We start from the raw sequence: 19,958 nt of genomic DNA on the forward strand, positions 1-19,958 counted from the left end.
AATGGCTTCAAAACCACCATCACTGGCAAATGAAGGTGAGGTAAAACTTTCTTCTCCACCGCTGTCATCTTTAATGTTGTCCAAATACTAGAAGGACTGATTACTCTGAAATATCTCTAAAATACTGCGTCATCCACGTCCGACCATGTAATACTGGACTTATCAGGCCGTGTCCTCTAATGTTAGGGCAAATACAGCTGACCTAACCACAAGCAAGTAGTAGTAGCAGGAGGAAAATGTCTGATAAAAATGAAAAATTATTCCCTGAATATTTTTCCAAACGAGTGGTTGAATGTCAAAATATCCCAGAGCAACTAAAAATCACAAATGTGGACGGTAAAAAATCCTTCACTTAGATGATTAATCAGGCTTTCTGCTGGCAGAGTCGATGCATTCACCTTAGAGCATATAGTAGTTTCCAGAAATGAGGGATTCATCTTCACTAATGCATATCTGACATTATACAGTCAAGTTTCTAACAGTTTTCATGTGAGAAAAACAACCCATTTACAGTCTCATTGCTTTTCCACAACAGTAGTTTCAGATGAAGGGAGTCAGACTTGGAAGGGTAAGAATACTAAAGGTAGTAAACCATATTGATTATAATCAACATAGTTACACTGAACAGGGTTTGAGAAATAAGGTCTGAAAGTCTCTCTTAGGGATGTCTCGGCAGAGTGACATCCCTGCCTCAAAGATATCAAATTTGCAGTAAAGACAAAAAATATCTAAAAATCACTTCTATGGTAATCTTCAAAAATATTTACCATCAACTTGTCAATGAAACACAGCCACATTTAATAATCTTTTATGTGCCCTAAGGTCATGAAAGAAACTCAACAGTATGGAAAAAATAATCCATTTACAGTCTCATTGCTTTTCCACAACAGCAGTCTCAGAAGAGGGCAGTCAGACTTGGAAGTTTAAGAATACTAAACAGTTATCTTCCAGTATTGATCAGAACCAACATGGTTATACTGCACAGGATATAAGAAATAAACCCCATCAATCACTGTGTCATATGATCCGCTTCAGATTCACATGCGTCAGTAGTGAGGGCAAATGTGGCTAATCAGCCCAGTGGCATGGCTGAATTTAAAGCCCATTTAAATGCACACGTGCGTCTGTGCTCATGCATGTAAGATAAATACACACACACATGCAGCGGCCCTTGATGGATGGCTACCCCGGGAGGAGGTGATGGCACAGTAATTACGCTGTCAGCTTGAGTTGACCTATGGAGAGCAGCGGCGTCTGAATACATGCAGGTATGCTCATATCAACAAGCAATTTATCACGTATTCAGTTTTAAATGGTCGCCGTTTAAAAATGCTAAATAAGATAACTGACACTGACTAAAGATCTTGAAATCAGCTTACATGAAGGAGGGAGATAATCAATACAATTTCTCAGGGAACCTGTCTCATTTTAGTGTTGCTTTCGAATTTTCATGACCTCAGTAACAATTTAAAAATATGCACTCTTAAAAAGCAAATCACTGTTTTTCAAGTGAAAACAAAGTGGCTGATTCGCACTAGTTGAGCACTAACCCCCTCATGCTGAGGAAATATTTTCTCTGTCTTTATACCCATGAGAGGTAATTAACTTTAGTAATTTGAGTTTCATTGTGCAGCAGATGTCTCTGGTTCTCAGAGATGATACAAAAAAATATTGTGTACATTAACAAAGTCACAATCAGTTATTTCGGTACCACTAATTACTCTGGAGAGAGGTTCCAACTGATAGTGACTGTATTAATGTACAGTGTGAAACTGATATATGACATGGGAGAACCTATGGCTCTATTGGCTAATCTAGTCAGAAGGTCAGGCGTGTTATTAAAAACACATTATTATGAAAGACTCATTAACTCGTTGACTGGTGGAGAAAATCATGACTCTCTCTATCAGCTGGAGCTTTCTTAGAGAGGATTACACATTTGAAAATGGGACAAGGCCACTGGAAAACCAGGGAGTAATTGTCACTCACTGCTTCTCTGATGCTTGTGTTTCTTGGAGGATCATTACAAACCACTGAAACAATCATTCATTCTCTGGGAAACTCTTAAAGACCTCAATTCACTTTGTTGAGTATCTTTTGTTTTGTTCTCTTGTAATGAGGATTTGATTTGAATAGTGACTCAAAAAGAACTCTGGTGTTCTCATGAATGGCTGTTTAACCAGTTGAGAAGTAATAATAATAATAATAATAATAACTTAATAATAAACTTTCAAAACATAGTTACAAAGTGCTTTACAATAAAAACAGACATTTAAAATGCAAAGACAGTAAATGAACTAAAATGAATAAAACCAAGCACATGAAATGTCAAAAAACATAAATGGAATCAAGGAAAAGTCGAGGAACCTGAACTGGAAAGGCTCTGTCACCTTTATGTATTAATCTGGACCTTGGAACAAAAAGAATGAACCATGTGAGTATCTCAAGGAGCAGAAGGGGGCATAAGGCAATAAGAGCGCTGATACATCCCTCTCAGGGATTCGTAAGTCATGAATGAAATCTTAAAATCAGTTCTAAAAGCAACAGGCAGCCGGAGTGAGGAAGCCAGGATCGATGAAATGTGATCATGTGGAGTAAATCAGTGATGAAGATAGAGTTTTCATGGATGGAAAATGTCGGGGTAACATTGTCTCCACTTCTCCAACATTGTTGGGAAAGTATATGTGAAAATGGAAAATCTGGCATGGCAGAACACAGACCAATTCTAAGTTGTTTCGAGCAAAAATACCCAGCTCTATTGTCTGCAGGAAGGAATCATGAATGTACCATGAGAACTGGACTGTGTTCCAAGACACCCACTCTTCTAATAAATGTTGCTCAGCTATCCCAAAACACGATGAATACACTGTCTGTTTTAACTGCAGTGTATTGAGAAAATGCTTTTTTGGGCTGACTTTGTTTTTGTAGTACTATGGTTGGTCACTGGGAAAAAACAGATAGCAACACTGTCACGCCATGTCTAGCTCTCTTCTCACATCCACAAACAAAGCAGGTATCAACATAGTAGCAGTTTACCAAGCCGTTCAGAGAGAGCCAGGTAGCTAGGCTAGTCAAAGAAAAAGTCTTGTATGGAAGGAAACGTTAATTCAGTTTTTGCCTTTTTATTAAATCAGGAAGTACTCTTAAAGCAAAAACCAGAACACTGTTAGGTCTAACACTGCGGTGGTAAAAAAATGTCTGAATATGAGGCTACTCTAATGACAACACTGAGAACTTAAAACCAGTGCATCAAACAACAGTGGGTATAATGTCATTGTAACTTTGTGTCCATATCTATAATATATACTGTTGGTTTCTTCTAAAGTCGACGTTTTTTTTTTTAGCTGTAAACTCTGCTGCCTAAAAACCTGTAGTGTTCAGTCCGCTCTGTCGTGCTGCTATTACAGACATGTCTAATCAAAGTCCTTTGACTCATCCATGGACTATCCTTTCATGTTGAGCTGTGATGTTTAGCCTGCAATGATCTAGGACTTATGGGAAATGGTGTTCATTAAAGGCAGCAAAAACACTGAAATACAGAATAACCAACATTAAAAAATCTTTGTTTGTTTTAGGCATTTGCATTATGCCGATTGTCAATGAGATTTTAAATGGGCTTTTCCTAGAAGACAACCTCTGTTTGGGTCTCTGTTAGTCTGCTTCATGTCTGGTGAATATTCACTTTTCTTACCTAAGTGAAACCCATAACTTCACAGCCTATGACTCTTACCCTTCCACACTGAATTTGTCATTAAAATGACTGAAGACAAATCCTGGTGAAGTATTTTGAGGTCAAATCCTGGCAAAGGTCATCACTTAAAATAACAGCATAGATCCCCAGATTGATTGGTAAGTGGTTGCCATCCACTGTTTACTTTGTCTGGTCAATGAGTGGGAAAGAGAGGCCAACAGAGAGAGCTCCCCTCAGCAGTTCCCCTCATCTGGAGGTGAAATGGCTTTTCCCTTAGTTAACACTAGCCAGTGACACCAGCACTCAGCTCTGCTCTGAGTCCCCGCTCAGCTAGGGACCACACAAAGCCACTTGGCTATTTTTGTCTTTGTTACACAGGTTTTTCTGTGACGCTCCAACAGAGTCAAAAAGAGAGAAGCTTATTAGGTTTTTTTCTTCTCCAGAGAAATATGCCATGTAACCAAATCAATTTAGTAAATCTTAAGACAAAGTCTGTTGGGCTAGAGATCCTACTGTGGATGCCAGCAGCCAATCAGAGGGTTTAAGCATCAGGGTTGTTTTACTCATGTAGCTGGCTCGTTAGAGGAGTATCGATCACACTTCTCATTAGTACGCCTGTCATGAACGAGTAATTTGTTCCTTTCCTGAGTCAAAATTGAATTTCCTCATCTCTTTCTTGCTCTAGTTTGTCTTGGCAAAGAAGGGCCATACAGCTGTGTAGCTTGTGGACTTTGTTTCCTGTTTTGTGGTACATCAATATGACACTCTTCATATCACACACACGCACGCATGCACACGCATGCACACACATGCACGCGCACACACACACACACATGCATGCACACACACCAACCTTAGCTGACCTGGTAAGCCAGGCACACCACTAATGGAAAAAGACATCAATACCTGCAGATATCAATCTAGTAGGACTAAACTGCTATTGTTCAGACCAGTTCTGGGACTTCGATTTAAATTCAATCAAAAGCTTTTGCTGTTGGCCTATATGGCATTAAGGACTGTTTACCTCTGTTAAAAGGGTTAGACTACAAAATTCTTTATATGTAAAACACGAACAAAGAAACCACAATCAGATTTAATGCACTGTGCTTTTAGATCATGTTCTGCATTCTTCCTGAAATGCTGAAATTTCATTACATCTGCATTAATTTGCATTTTTTTGGCCACTTACACAAGCAGAGCATAAAGACCAACCCCTCACCCGTAATCTCAGTATGTGATTCAGCTGCTGGACCGGACTAAATCACACCTTTTCATGACAGCAGCAGTAGCAAAGCTTTCTTAAATTCAGAGTTCTTCCTGTCCCATGATTTTGTGCTGCCTGTCTTGTGCTGAAAGTCTCTCTCCTGCATCTTGCTGCTCTCCGCCTGGACTTCTCCACCTTTCTGCTGTCCTTCCTGGCAGTTTGCAAGATGATTATATGATGCAAACAGGCAATATCAGATCCTTTATGGGACAGGACACTGTTCTGAGATGTAAGTTGCTTCCAGTTCAATACTGTTCTAACTGATGTCTATTTTTAGCTTTAAGCACTGCTTGCCGAGCTTGTCCTGACGGCACGCCGCTAGCAAAAACACCACTGACTCGTGTTAGCAAACAGTTACCTAATTATATATTAAACAGATGAGAAGCAATATTAGTATTAGAAAAGATATCTAAAATGTGTGTCAAACTACAGTCAGATGATAGTTCTCTCAGATTCATCATTACGCCCCCTTTCTGATTAGTGCAGCTGTAACTTCATCCATTTTCTACCGCTTATCCTCTAGTAGGATTGCGGGGGGGCTGGAGCCTATACATGCATGCACACGGGCGAGAGGCGGGGTACACCCTGGACAGGTCGCCAGTCCATCGCAGGGCACACAGAGACAAACAACCATTCACTCTCACAGTCAGACCTATGGTCAATTTGGAGTAACCAATCAGCCTAGTCCCCATTTGCATGTCTTTGGACTGTGGGAGGAAGCCGGAGTACCCGGAGAGAACCCACACAGGCACGGGGAGAACATGCAAACTCCACACAGAAAGACCACGCGTCCGAGGCAGGACTCGAACCCGGAACATTCTTGCTGTGAGGCGCCAGCGCTAACCACTGCACCACCGTGCCGCCTCAGCTGTAACTTCTAAAGTTTCAAACTTTGAACAAGTCTGCCACCTTCATTCGCTTTTGAAGACATTGTTCATCATGTGAGTTTTTTCCTAATAAAAATTTTCGTCATTTGTTGTTTGAAAATTGAACTTTCTCAATCTGTATTTTTGTTTTACAACACATTATCTCACAGCAACAGCAAGGTTTACATGGTTTCCACCCATTCCCATCAGGCTTACATGGACTGTTAATGCCTTTGTGTAATTCTTTTTTTTTTCTTCAGCCCTGTAGTGATAAAGGACACCAGACACAAAAAACATTATCCTCAGCCCCTCTCTGGAGTTTTGTAAAGCAGATAAGCCTTTATTCTTTTCATGTAAACTGGCATTAAGCAAATGACCTAAATAGACCCGAGGCACCACTGTGGGCTATATAGATGAAATCAGACTCTTTGGGGTGAAGGTGGGGGCTCGCGTGTGGTCTGATTGCGTGTGTTTGTGTATGTGTGTGTATGTGAAACAGTATGAGGAGATTTGCATGGAAACCCAGTGTCTCCAACAAGTCGGTGCAGGCATCCGTGACTGCAGCACGTGGCTGTTAAACGGCTTGTCATGTCTCCTGATGCCAGCATCCCTGTGGATGTGCGCAGCCAGAAACTGGCCAACAGGGGGAATTAATTCCAGGACATGCACCATGTAAGCACCATCAATTCTGCCCAGGGCCCACGTAAAACCCTACACTGTCTGCAGTCCTTTCTTTTCCCACTGAAACTGCTTTAGGTCAAGTAATAAGAGGAAAGGGGACGCCAAGAAAATAAACGAATAAATATTCACACTGAAGTTTTTGGTTTCAGTCAAGAAGGAAAACAAAGTCAAAGCAAAACACTTGACACGTGCCAAGTTTGAAGGACATCACCCCCCCTCACGTGTCATTGCGCTTCAGTTTTCATTTGCCCCCTCCTCTCTACTGATCACAACCAACATCAAACTAACTCAGATTTAGAATCTTTCAGCCTTGTTTTCCTATATAAAAATAAGGAAAGTATTCAGCACCAATGTTTGTGCCTTTTGGCTCCATACCACACTGTACAGATACGCTGTCATCCATTTGAGACACAGACAGGATGGCTTTGCTAAATTGTTTAATAGTAATACACCACAGAAAATGCAGTGGCAGGTCTGTAACTGCACATGTGAATCCATTACAAGATACAGTGATGCTGGAAATGTCAATGTTCTTTTTTCAGTAAGTTTTATCATTCCTACATTTCAGCCAATAATTTATTCATTTCAGTTTTTCTCAATTTTTTTTTTCTCCCACTTAATTTGAGGCACTCTCAATCAAAACACTTGGTGTTAAAGGGGCAGATTGCCATTTTGGGAAATTTACTTATTCATATTTTTGCCCAGAGTTAGATGAGAAGATTGATTCCACTCTACTATTTATCAGCTAACACAACCATAGAGCCAGAAGACTGAAAACCTGAAGACTGAAACCAGGGAAACTGGCTCTGACCAAGTGTAAAAATCAAAAGTTGTAGTTTAACAAGGACTAGCTAATGACCAAGAAAGGTTAGAACAAATTATAATAACTTTTATAAAACTGCAACTTGTCATTTTTACATTTCTTTTTGTGTTCAAATTAAACAACATAAAATATAATGGGTTGAATTCTAAATAAAATAAATAAATAAAAATCTACAGCTGCCGTTTCCTCCTGCTTTCAGTCATTAGTGTTAACTAAGCTATCAATCTCCTGGCACTAGCATAATGTTCAATGTACAGACATTAATCTTCACATCTCACTCTTGGAAAGAAAGACAGTATGCGCTTTTCCAAAAATGTTGAATTATCCCTTTATGGTGTTACAGCCGAGCCAGGATGGTGGGAGGCATGCACTATGCAGCCTGTTGTAGCTGATAGTATCCTGGTTAATTATCAGCATCACACCAACTGTAATTCTTTTTATGTTACATATATATTTTCCGGTTGTTTCTTGTTGGATTTTGAAATGAATACAAGAAAACAAACTTGTTATTTTATTATGTGTTTTGTAATTTTTAAAACAGGTAAAGGCTGCAAAGAAGGTGCCAAGATCCACTGTAAACACCAGTGTTCACTTCAGCCGCATTTGTTTAAACAGTTTAAATTTGTTTTAACTTGTAGATTTGTTTAATGGTGCATTCATTTCCAAAAGTATTTATTTATTGGTATATGGTATTTATTTAAGATACCTGTCTGGGTGGGTGGCTGGGTGCAGGTTTTTCAAATAAACTTTTTTTTATCGCTTTTTTCTAGACAGACATCTGCAGGAGAGTGAGTTCCAGCAGGTTTGCCTGTTTACATTGTCAGAGTTTGTTGATTCTCAGCTTTAGATTGACTCCTGTAGGCACCACAGCCACCACTTATCTCCACTGTGAAAGCTGGAAAGGGCCCAATTAGAGAATTTTCCTTAAAATTGTTAGCTGAACCTAAAGGATGCCCTCAGCAAAATGAGCCCATCTGAAATTTCTGCCTCAGCAACACAGCTCGCTACAATTGTCTCATCATTTATGCATGCATTGTGAAATACACTGCATCAGAAGTGCAAAGGTGTCCTTAAGAAGCAGGAGATAATTGAGGATGCGGATCAAAGCTAAGAAAACTACATATAATGCGCCAAAGATAAGGTGTAACATTTAGCACTGCAGCATTAATTGGTAAAAGTGGAAATCAGCTCTGTTGCTGCAGTGAACAGTTGTGTGATCCACTTACTTGTTTTGGTGCTTTGAGCCCTGCAGATGTGCATGGTACTGTGCCACCGAGTTCAGTGTGACGCTGCAGACTTCACAGGTATAGCTCCGTTTCAGACCTGGAATCAAACACAGACACATATTTTAAATGACTCAGTCTAGGAGATAAACACACCTCAAACACACAGTCTGCTTTTCATCTTCAGTTATACTACAGTCAGGGATGTGAATTAAAATAATTTCATTTTCAAATGATTATATAATGATATGACTTTCACTCTCCTGCACAAAGGCAGTGTAGAATCCATCAGAGCTAGACGCCGATGTGCAAAAACATTCATGCACATGCACTTGAGTTCTGTACTGTAGGTGAGTATTATTGTCTGCTTTCAAGATTGCCTCAGCCGATAGAGGCTGCTGGTGATGGAGTGGCAAAAATCAATTAGAACTGTGGAAATAAATTTCACAGCTGAATCTGAAAGCTGGTACTTAAGACACCTGTGCTTTAGCTTTTTCCAGATAAAGGAGCAATGAAATTTCACTTGGTTCTATTTTGTACGATGCAGCATCATCCAGCGTCACGCAACTGTGACGGCCAATTAAAGTGCACATTCCTGGCACATTACTTTATAAGGTGAACGCTTAGAAAGATGAGGCAGGATAAAATGATATCAGGATAAGAGTTGTAAAATACTGTGTCATAGTATTACAAACTGCTGTGCCTTTTTGCCAGATGGTAACTCTTGAACTTCATGGATGTATTACACAACACTAGTGTGGCCCTTCTGGATTGTATTTCATTGACACTGTGGTACCTGAAGAAACACGCCCGCACCAACAAAGCTCCATGTGTTCTTAAAACACAAAGCTGGTTTTGGTCTCCAGTTACTTTTTCAAAGTCCATCAGACCTCAGCTGTGCCCAGGTGGAATTTTTCAAAGTATCCTTTATACATTTTAAAGTGGTGTGCTGTCACTCAGCTAAGCTAGCTGCTGGAGGACCAGTAAATCTGAGCCATGTGCTGCTGTGGATGGGGCCATCCGCAAAAATGGGTTTTAGCCAAATAAAAAAAAAAAGGCCACAGAAAGAAAAAACCTGAATCAGTTGAAGTGTACACTTGAATTTGGATATTTTCAGCACTTGATCTTACCATCAAACAGCCCTTTCCTTAAGAACGTCATTTTCTTAACCGCTGAACTATATATTCCTACGCACAGGCGCACCTACGCAAACCTCCTTCTGGCGCAAACAGCTGATCTGAGACATTATACAGTGTGCGCTGTAGATGCGCTTGTGCGCAGTAATAGAGTATACTTCAAATGATTTGGGTTTTTTCAGTGGGCATTTTTTGAAAAGTTGTTTTTGTCCACACCAGCTCATCGCTCAGCCTCTGTGCCGGTGATCCTTACTGCTTCTCTAGACTGGCAGCATACTGATCTGAATCTACTGCAGGTAATACACCGACTATGGATAAATACCTCACCCATTTCAAACAACCCAAATTATCACTTTAAGTACAAAAGATGCAATAAGTGACTGCAGACGATTAGGTGTTAGCACTAAACACAATGTTTAGCTGAAACTGATGGGAATATAATTAGTTCGCTGGTATTTGGTCATAATTCAAAGTTAAGTAATTCTGACCTGATGATGACTGCAGTTCATACAATTATACTGAAGGGAAACATGAATGTCTGTATTGTTCATTGCAGTCCATCCAACGGCTGTCGAGACGTTTCACTAAAAGCCGAATATGATGACCACCATGAACGTCCATCTTGAGATTCATGTACTGCATCAGCCCGACTTAATGCCATACAAGTTAGAGAAAAATTACAAAGTCACATCCGAGAGCGTGGAATCAACTCAGGCCGTGCACAGGACCTGAGACCTTGAGGTGTCTGATTTATCTGCCATCAAAAAAATGTAATAGCTTGCTTACATTTTTTAAATTGTGCATCAACATCGTCCTCGGTGTCTGTGATAATGGCTACACGGAGTAAGTGCCCTGTTGCTGCAAATTATGAGCACCCCGTGTAATCGCTGTCATGTTGTACTAATCTTATTGTGGTATGAAAAATGGCCATCTTGATTGCCCCGCTCTCACAATTGAGTTAACTCCTCCATAAATATGCCTCAGAGCAAAAGGCCAAGAGAAAATAAATGTCACCCTGCACTCATTGAATCACATTTCCATATCCTCTTCAATCAAATCCCCCCCGTGAATGATCATTTATTCTAAATCGTCGCACCATGGAATGAGCTGCTGAAACTTAGAAAGCATATTATTTTCCTCTTTCAGGGCAGGGCTTCAAAATTTTGGCTTTTACTAACAATTTACTTCTTAGATGTTGATGTCAGCTGTTTTCTTCTAACGTTTCGATGGAGCCCAATATTCCCCACAGGGATGGTGGCAAATCTCCCCTTTCACTTTCCCCCTGATAAGCTGAACAATAACCACTCTGTCAGTCGGCCGCCACCAGACTGAGATTTCAATTTTGCACGGTCGTCCCCAGACGCAGCCATGAGCTGACATTAAAGTCCTACAGCAGGCGGTGAGGGTCTGCTCTGCAGTGGCCCTTTGACAGCTTGCTTCTCAAACAATTTTTGAAAGGGTGAAAGATTATACAGCGACCCCGGTATCCATCACTGCCAGCCACCTGCGGCTCTTCCCTCCTGGCTGCCCTGCATGAGCGATGAAGCACCAGGAGCCTTCGGGCCTCTGTAGTGCTTCCCCCTCCATCACATTTACTTCTTACTTTCTGAGGCATCGCCAGTGAGTCATTGGAGACTCGTTTGTTTTGGTTAACTTGTCCCTTAGCCGAGAGCGGAGAGGAAGCTCAGGAGAGGGTGCAGAAGAAGAAAAATATGCACTGCAGTGCCATTTATTTAGGTTAAGTTGGAATTTTGTTCCAGCAACACCACGGTACAGGGTTGTGGCACTGATGCATGTGAAGAAAAACGCTGTCTGATGCGTTATATCTTCATTTGATCTCACAGCCACAGAGGTAACTTTGGAAAGAAGGTAGCCAATGGGTAAACTACCGAAACACAAAAGTAAAAAAAAAAAAAAATGCCACAGGCTGTTTCAGTCAGTGTAATGAAACCTGCTCATCTTAGCTCCTCATTAAAGTGACTTCTCTGAGTTCAAACCTGGGGCAGAGTCGGGAGAGTCCTCAGTTTAGGAGAAAATGTTACACATTATTAATAATACAATATTATATTTATTCAAATTACGATATTATCATGTTGGGCACTAGGAGGTAACAACACCATACAATAATAAACATAATCAAATCAGAGACATACAAAAGTTGAGTCAATATGAGGGGAATAACTCTATCGTTAGCAGCAAATGCTTCTTCTGACAGGACAAACAAAACATTGGCCAGTGTCTCATGGTCAAGCAGCAACCTCCGAGGCTGAAAAGTGAAGCCAACGTGGAAGTGCCAAAAACTGCACTTCCTCAAATGACCACTTGAGAGTGGCTCAAAAAGTGAGTCAATCCCCACAGACTCCCATGTTAAAATGTCCAACTTTACAGCAGAAATAAACATGTTTACAGCCTGGTACAAAAAACAGTTTTGGTCTCTATACATAATTTCCTCTTTCATGACAACTGTTTATATAACTCACCTGTTTAAATTTTATTAAGGCTTAAAGTTATGAATAATTGAGGGCGTGGTCTAGCCAAACTGACATGCACCAAAGTTTCAGCTCCACACACTCTTTGCCTATTTTTGGGTTAGCTGGGATTTAGGTGGAGTCAGACACTGCCAAGATGGTGACGGCAGATCAGCTACCTGAGTTTCAAAACAGATCTTCAGAAACCTATGTGTGACGTCACGGATGCTACCGCCATCTTTATTTACAGTCCATTAGTATTTGAAACTAAAACTGAGGAAATTAATGAATTTTAGTCACTTTTTTATTATTAGAAAATGTACAAATATTGTATGGAACTGGATTTGAATTACAGTGTACTGTGTAATTAATGTATGGTTTTTGTATCGGATCAGATACACACATACATATCATACAGATACATGCTGAATTGTCTGAGAGGGAGACACACGTCTTTAACTGGAACAAAAGTCCTTTTCACTCTGAACGGAGACCGACCACTGCTCAGAAGCAGCGTTGGGAATTTAATCAACCACAATCCAATCTCATAGAAAACTAATAGAACATGGTAACTGTTAGGGAGTCTATATCTGCCGCATTTGCCTGTACATTGACTCACCAACAAGCCACAGACCGGGGTTTCTCATCGGGTGCTGAGCTGAGTTATTTCATTTGCTCCGCAGTAAATCTCTGGTTGTCTCTCAGCTAATTGAGACCTATTGCCTGAGCCGTTGGGAGGGAACATGGCGGCGGTATGAATGATCAGCAGTTTAGTCCTCTTTGTGGACTGTTCATGAGCAGGGAAAGGTGGTGCAGGTCCAGGGTTCATGCTAAATTAACCAGCAGCCATCTGCCCCTCTCAGATGGTGCAACTTTAGCTCATTCCCTGTCTGATTGCAGCAGGGCGCCCAGGCTGAAAGAGCATATGCTGAATCTGTATCCATGTGAAATAAATTGTTTGGTAAGTTTCAACAGTGGGATATATTATAATGGATTACTTTGTGAGTGGACTTGCTGAATGAAATCATTACTCAAAAGTGTTTTCATCGCCTTGAGGCAATAAAACAAGTATGTTCACCAAATCCTGGATAAGACTGAGAAGATGTGGAAAAAATCGGAAATGAGCAGTAAGTACAGAGGCAATATCTTGAGCAGAACAGGCATTAGCTGAAAACAAATGTCTGGCCTTCTGCTGGTCCAATCTAGTGTTACATTGATGTAGTTAGTGTGCACGGGGACAGGCTTTGCCCTTTTGTTTCCTCTTGAAGAGGACCTTGATCAGCTCGTTGTAATTTGCCCGCCTGTGAGCCTGTTATTAAGGCAGTAATAGATCTATTTCAGGGTCAGGGGGAGTGGTGAATACAACACACAGGCAAAAGCAAAAGTAACAGCCTAAGAATTGCTATTGCAACGCTCTGTAGAAAAAAGAAAAGCCACAAAAAAAAAACAGTGAGTGAGAAAGAGGCACATCTGCCAGAAATACATCTCCGATTAACGGCCGTGATAGAGTCTGGAAAAACACAATTTGTCTGTCGGGGGTGTTTGACAGGCAAGACTACAGACTAAATTTAGTGTTTGGGATTGAGCACTGACAAAAGCAGCACTGTGTCCTCTTCTTTTGGCAGCTACAAGAGGAGTCAAAAAACAATGAGTGACCAGTATAATGAGGAAGAAGCAGCTGACTGATGCTTGATCTAAGAGAACATGACTGAAGGAGTTCAGACAGCGTGTTATGATTCTTCTTCTTTCTGGGCATCAAGAGGTCAGCTCAGGTTAGTCAGCTGGGTTGAAACATTTCTCATCTTTATCTGCTCACTACTGAAGTACATCACTTTCCATCTGTCTGTGCTCCCACAGTTGAAAGAGCTTAGCTTACAGAGCCCAAGCCACTAGGCTGGACACAACCTGTTTCAAATGCGGTGAAGATCAGACCACATACATCTGTTGTCTCAAGGCTCTTGTATCCGGATAAAATTGAGAAGCCATTTCCGACACTGATTCATTTCCTGGGCTACATGTGAATCGGCATCAACCCTACACCAGTCCATAGGGTCATGGTAACGCACCTCAAGCTGTTAAAGAACTGACAAAAGCACCAGAGGACAAACGACTCTAGCAGTTTTGTTACAACGATAAGAGCTAGCATTAGCTGCAACATTAGCTGATGTTAGCTAACAGCTATCACATGATGGATCACACTTTTCTATGACTGTATGTGTTGAAATCACAGGAGCGGCTTTCTCCCTGTTGCTTTAATGACACAAAGAACAGTAGAGCTTAATTCAACAGACTACTTACTGACATCATTTGGGAGTAAAGCTTTCTAATGTATCTTGGTGAGATCCCTTTTTAAATGGTTTTGAGTAAGCAGATTTCATTCAGCCTTTAATGCTTCCTACTTGCATTTAGACTTAGCCTTGTTGACATCGCTGGCTGCCCGATGCACCAAAGATCCATAAAGTGAGCAACTGTAAATCAGTAATAACAACAACAGATTATAACTGCAGTAACTACTCACAAAAAATGTTTATTTCTCAGAAAATACACTACACTAATGTGACTTATTGCAACAACTGTCCACCCACATACCACTGACCTCATAATGTTGTAATCTAAATCACGCTAAACCTATTATCCCTTGTGTAACCTGCTGTCTATGCACTACGTACTGATTATCTCGCCAGTGTCCAGTTGTTGCTAATGTTGGAAGCATTGTGTAGCTTTAATCACGAGCTAACTGGTCAATAGCAGGCACAGAAGCTAGCATGAGACTTTTAACACGAGGATAACTGCTGTTGCTATAAAATTACTGGTGAGAATTTAAAAGTAATTTATAATTCATAGATAAAATGTTTTTGGAATTAAACGATTAGCAGCACTCTTCCTGTTGGATCATTACAGTGAAAATGGTGCAGAAATTCAACTTTTACCTGCCTTCACAAATGACAAGAAAGGTCGTTCTGTTTTGTATGTACTCCTGTTGCAAAATGAGCAACTGTCGCTGTTCTATTGGGATCTAAATATTGTTCACACTGAAAGAGGAGAGTTCAGAAGTGGGAGGAGGTGTTTCAGACACCCATGGTTCCAGAAGTAACACAGAAGACGAGCTTGTGTATGTTAAGTTTTCAGCTTTCTAGTTGCATTTGGACAAAACACGTCCAGTCATTGAGCTTAAAACGCTCGCTGAAACTGAAAACACGATCCGAAGCTTCAATCAGTTCACTTTTAAATTCTGTCAGTTTCAATATGACGACTTGCTCTGTTCACAAATGCCACAACCAAAGCATTTAGAATTTCTCTCTGAGCTTTTCTGGAACAGTCTGATTCTCTGCCAGTTCAGAGTTAAGGTGCTTTCAGCTGGAGTGGCCACTTCACCAGCCACCATTCACTTCACTTATCAAAACCGAGGCAGGTGGCGGCAGCAGCAGCTAGGTGGTGCAGCTAGTGAGGGATGGATGTGGAGATTTAGCACTTTAAAAAAAAAAAAAAAAAAATGCTCTCAACATGACTCTATCGTGCCTCTCTTCATGTGAAGAGCTTTCTCCCTGCACTCGGGAGGAGTTGCATCACCAGGAGAAGGACTTTGTGAATATGTGTTGCTCGGTCTGAAATCATCTTCACTGACTTTTTAAAATGACGCAGAGACGCAGCAGATGCAGAGCAGACATGAAGTATAATGGTAATGGATGGTGGTAAAAACACCAGCTGTAGCACAGTATGGAGTGTAAGGGAGTTTTCGTTTTCCTTCCTGTATATTGATTGATTTCCACATATTGTCAGCTACACTAGCAAAACAACATAACTGCAATTCATCTAAAAGCAAGAGCTTGCATGATCAATCATTTTTATATGACAATCACAATTTTCAAATCTCAACAACTGTGATTTTTTTGTAAGGCCTGTAACACAAATAAAGTGTCTTAAAAAAAAAAAATTGTTTTAATGGCTATAAAACAACTGCGGCTGCAAATTTACCCAGCTGTTGTGAGGAGGAGGAGGAGCTATTTCTGGTGCCCCTGCAGTAAAAGTCCCATTTTCCCATAGACAATGTTACGTGACTCACAGTTGGAGAACTTATAGCTCGGATCAGCAGGAAACTTTCAGTCTGAAACTCTCAGTCTAAACGTTGAACAACTGTGTTAGAAAATATCTGGTTCTCTGATAAAAAAGCTATAGGCTTATGTACATGAAAAATCTTTGACCCACCACCAAGCTTGAAAATCTGTCATGTGCACCGTAACAGGGGACGGGAGCTAAAGATAAAGATTATGTCACTGAGAAAACAGATTTTACAAATCAGTTCACTTTGGATTTTTGTGTCAATATTGAATGACTTCAGCAGCTATGACTGTGACTATGTACAGTTCTGCTGTTTGAAAAAAGAAGCTCAGATGCCATATTTTCACTGAACAAATAGACCGGTTTTAGAAGCATTGCTGGCAGGAGGCTGGTTCGCTGTTGAGTGCGGACAGTTCAACACGTCCCGTCACAGACCAGGGTCCCCCAGAAACAATGAACCTTAGTTAAGAGTATTTTCTCAGGGTGTATCTGTGAAAACTCCAAAGTACCACTTAAGAATCAGTGCACTTATGAGCTTCTTAACACTGTGTTCGGTGTCAAGTGTTGTAAATGTTTCATACTTTGAAGTTTTCAGTATGAAAGTGTGCAGTAAACAGTGGACAGCTTTCAGCTCACTGCCCTTTATAATTCATGTTACTGGGTGGAAGTTTAAATGTAAAAAAAACAAACTGATTCAGCTGCTGCTGGTGGAAGACGTTACATTAAACCTAAAATAAAGCAGTGGTGGTTCATATGAGTTTTATGATCTGCATGCCATTTATTGTGAATGTCATTTTGTCATCATTTTTGTATTAGACCTACTTTATATAAGCTTGTGCCAAACAACATACACACCATGAATAAAATGAAAAGAGAACCTGATATTCAGAGATCCAGAGTATAAATATATCAGGAAAGACGAAAGATTAATATCACGAAAATGCTGAAAACAAACCAGCCCTAGTAAAATTCCAATATTTTATACACCATCCAATACATCTTCATAGAGTTTCAGCAGCTTTGACCATGGTGCGGGTGTGTGCAGGAGTGTGGAAATACATCAGTGCTTTAGTTCTGTCTTAATATCCATCCCTATTTCCTTTGAAGTATCACATACATTTACCGATTGCTCAGGTAAGTTGTCATCGTATGGAAACGGAAACCACAGATGAACGAGGAAGCAAAAATAAAGAAAAGCTTTCTCATGAAAAACAGCACCCGTTAGCGCTGTCCTGTTGCACTGTACAGAACATACAGACTCAACTGACCTGTAGCTGCAACACCAACTGCAGCAGATACTGGCTCACCATGAAAAGCCCGACTTGCTCTGTCAAATCCTCTCTACATCACTCTCCACCAATCAGCCGTCTTCCTCGTCACCTCTTTTTCAGCCTCACTTTGCTTCACTTGTCAAAACAGTAAAGAAGTCAAAAAGTCACATGAACAATTTCCTTCAGATTTCAATGAACACGTGCCACAACACTGCCGCAACACTGCTCAGTATTTAGAACAGCTGATCCCAGTGGGGATATACAGTAACCACTTCTATTTGTTTCCCCTACGCTCTTGTCTACTTTGTATTATTAAATATATAATATCATCCTGTCAGGCAAGAAATGAGATGATTAGAGTAGGTACCGTATGTCTGCTGGTGTTAGGTAACGTACATAGCCCGAGTACGAGTGATTAATAACACAAGGAAAATGACAGCATGGACGCATATTTAATGATTTAGTGTTCAAATACAAGTGTGTATTATGTCACATTTATGCAAAGATGTTGTGGACTGAAACTAATATGTCTGATGTCCAGGAAATCACCAGCTGGTTATCACACAAGTCCATTCAGTTGACAGTAAGAGTCAACCGAGAGGAGCTGCTTGCTGTCTGCTTGTCTGTCACTGTCAGGTATCGGGGTAAACATGGGATGCTTTTTCACTCCGACACTCCCACCATTAAAGCAGAACAGATGCTCAGGCGGCAGCTCCCGTTTCATTTAGCTGCTGCATTGAGACAGAATGTAGGAAGATAAAAGAGTCTGGTGTCTCAGCCTCTTATAGGAGTCCCATTATATTCCAGTGCAATAAAAAGAATTAAGTAGCAATCATGTCTTTATATTCCACTAGCTTAAGATAATTACAGTGATCTATGGCACCGTGTGCCCTCGATACCCAGGTTCCACTAGAGTAAGACTCTTTTAAATGATACCTAATCCCAAACCTGTCTTTTTACCTCACATTAATACACTAATTTGTCAGTTTATTAGGAACACCTCGCTAAAACTAATGCAGCCAAATACAAGTCCAGCAATAAATCCTCCCTGCATGAGGGTTATGATGTTCACTCTTTATCAAAACTGTTAGAGGTCCCATATTGTATAAAGTGAGACTTCCATCTCTGTCCTTTTTTTGATTATAAAGCAGGTCTAGGTTCTTTATTAATACTGTGAAAGTATCAAAGTGCTCAGTCCACAGAGAAATGCACACAACCTATTTCCAGAAACCGAGCCTTAAAACTAGCCAGGACTTCTGTAACTTTGTGATGTCACAACAAAGCAGTGAGAGAGGAGATGTAAAACTACATTGAGATGGTTTTTGGTTCTTAAAACCACAAGTATATCTTCTTATGGATCAACACTTCAAATAAAACACGTATGGGAGTGTAAAATATAGGACTTTTGAAAGGTGTTGACATAAATAATATAATATTTTGTCCACCCCATTTATAAAAATGAGGGTAGACAGAGAATTAGAAACATGAAAGTAGAATTTACTGCATGGTTCTTGTATTAGACTACATTAGTTTTAACTAGGTGTACCTGATAAACTGCAAACTGATTCATATATATTCGGGTGAGTCAGATTGGTATCAGCTTCAATACTGACTTTATTAAGCAGAGTCAGTCAATGTTATTATTGAATTCAGTTACATTAATTCAGCCACTAAATCAGTTTTTTGTGTCGCAGTAACCCTTGATCTCATGTTCCCTTACACTGACTGTGAAAAAGACAGCACTGATATCAATAGATGATCCTTATCTGCAGATACCCAGAGCTGAAGAATGGGAATCCGTATTGGGAGAGAAAAAAATTGGACTGGTAAATCCCTGGGAAGAAAAACTGGTTAACTAAAAGTTGTAAATATCTCTAAAATGTTGCATCTAAGTTGGGAACAAGTGACTTTAGCGCTGATTCTGCGGTAAAAGGTTGAAAGGAAAAACTTTGAGAAAAAGACACAGTCACCTCATTCAAACCCACTGCGCTGATAATAAGGGGAAAGTGCTTACACAATCTGCCCACATTAGTGTCTTCATGGACTATCTACCGCAAATTCATTTTCCATCCCATTTACATTTCTGCAAACATTACAGTCCTCACTGTTAAAGTAAATGAAACATCTCATGTCCACACTATCGATGCGAAACTTTGAGAAGAAAGAGCAACACACTGGAAAAGATCTGCCTGACTGTTGGAGCCTTTGCAAACTCTGCAGTTATTTGCAGTAAAATGTTAAATTTAGATCAAAATGAATCGAAGTCATTTCAAAGAGTACAGGTGAGTAGTTCCATCAATTTAACAGTGTGCTGTAAAGTTAAGCTATATTTTCTCATACAGTTTGGTGAATGCACCATGCACCTCTGCACTCCTTCACTATATACAGACTGCTGTAAAACATTTAAAGACGTACGTTTTTTTTTGTTTTATTTTTCATTTAACTGTATGGTTGTTGGAGCTAAGAGCCGGGCGGC

At 40.3% G+C, this 19,958-nt stretch overlaps 1 protein-coding gene across 1 annotated transcript in view; it reads right to left on the reverse strand.

The window, feature by feature from the left end:
• Nucleotides 1-19,958, reverse strand: part of zmat4 (zinc finger matrin-type 4) — a 144,873-nt gene that overhangs the window by 24,039 nt on the left and 100,876 nt on the right. Inside the window, exon 6 of the mRNA XM_022752943.1 lies at nt 8,552-8,648. Within this exon, the coding sequence (XP_022608664.1) occupies nt 8,552-8,648 (97 nt within the window). The remainder of the gene's footprint in view (nt 1-8,551; nt 8,649-19,958) is intronic.

Source organism: Seriola dumerili, unplaced genomic scaffold, assembly GCF_002260705.1.
Source record: "Seriola dumerili isolate Sdu_G_001 unplaced genomic scaffold, Sdu_1.0 BDQW01000017.1, whole genome shotgun sequence".
Lineage (NCBI taxonomy): Eukaryota > Metazoa > Chordata > Actinopteri > Carangiformes > Carangidae > Seriola > Seriola dumerili.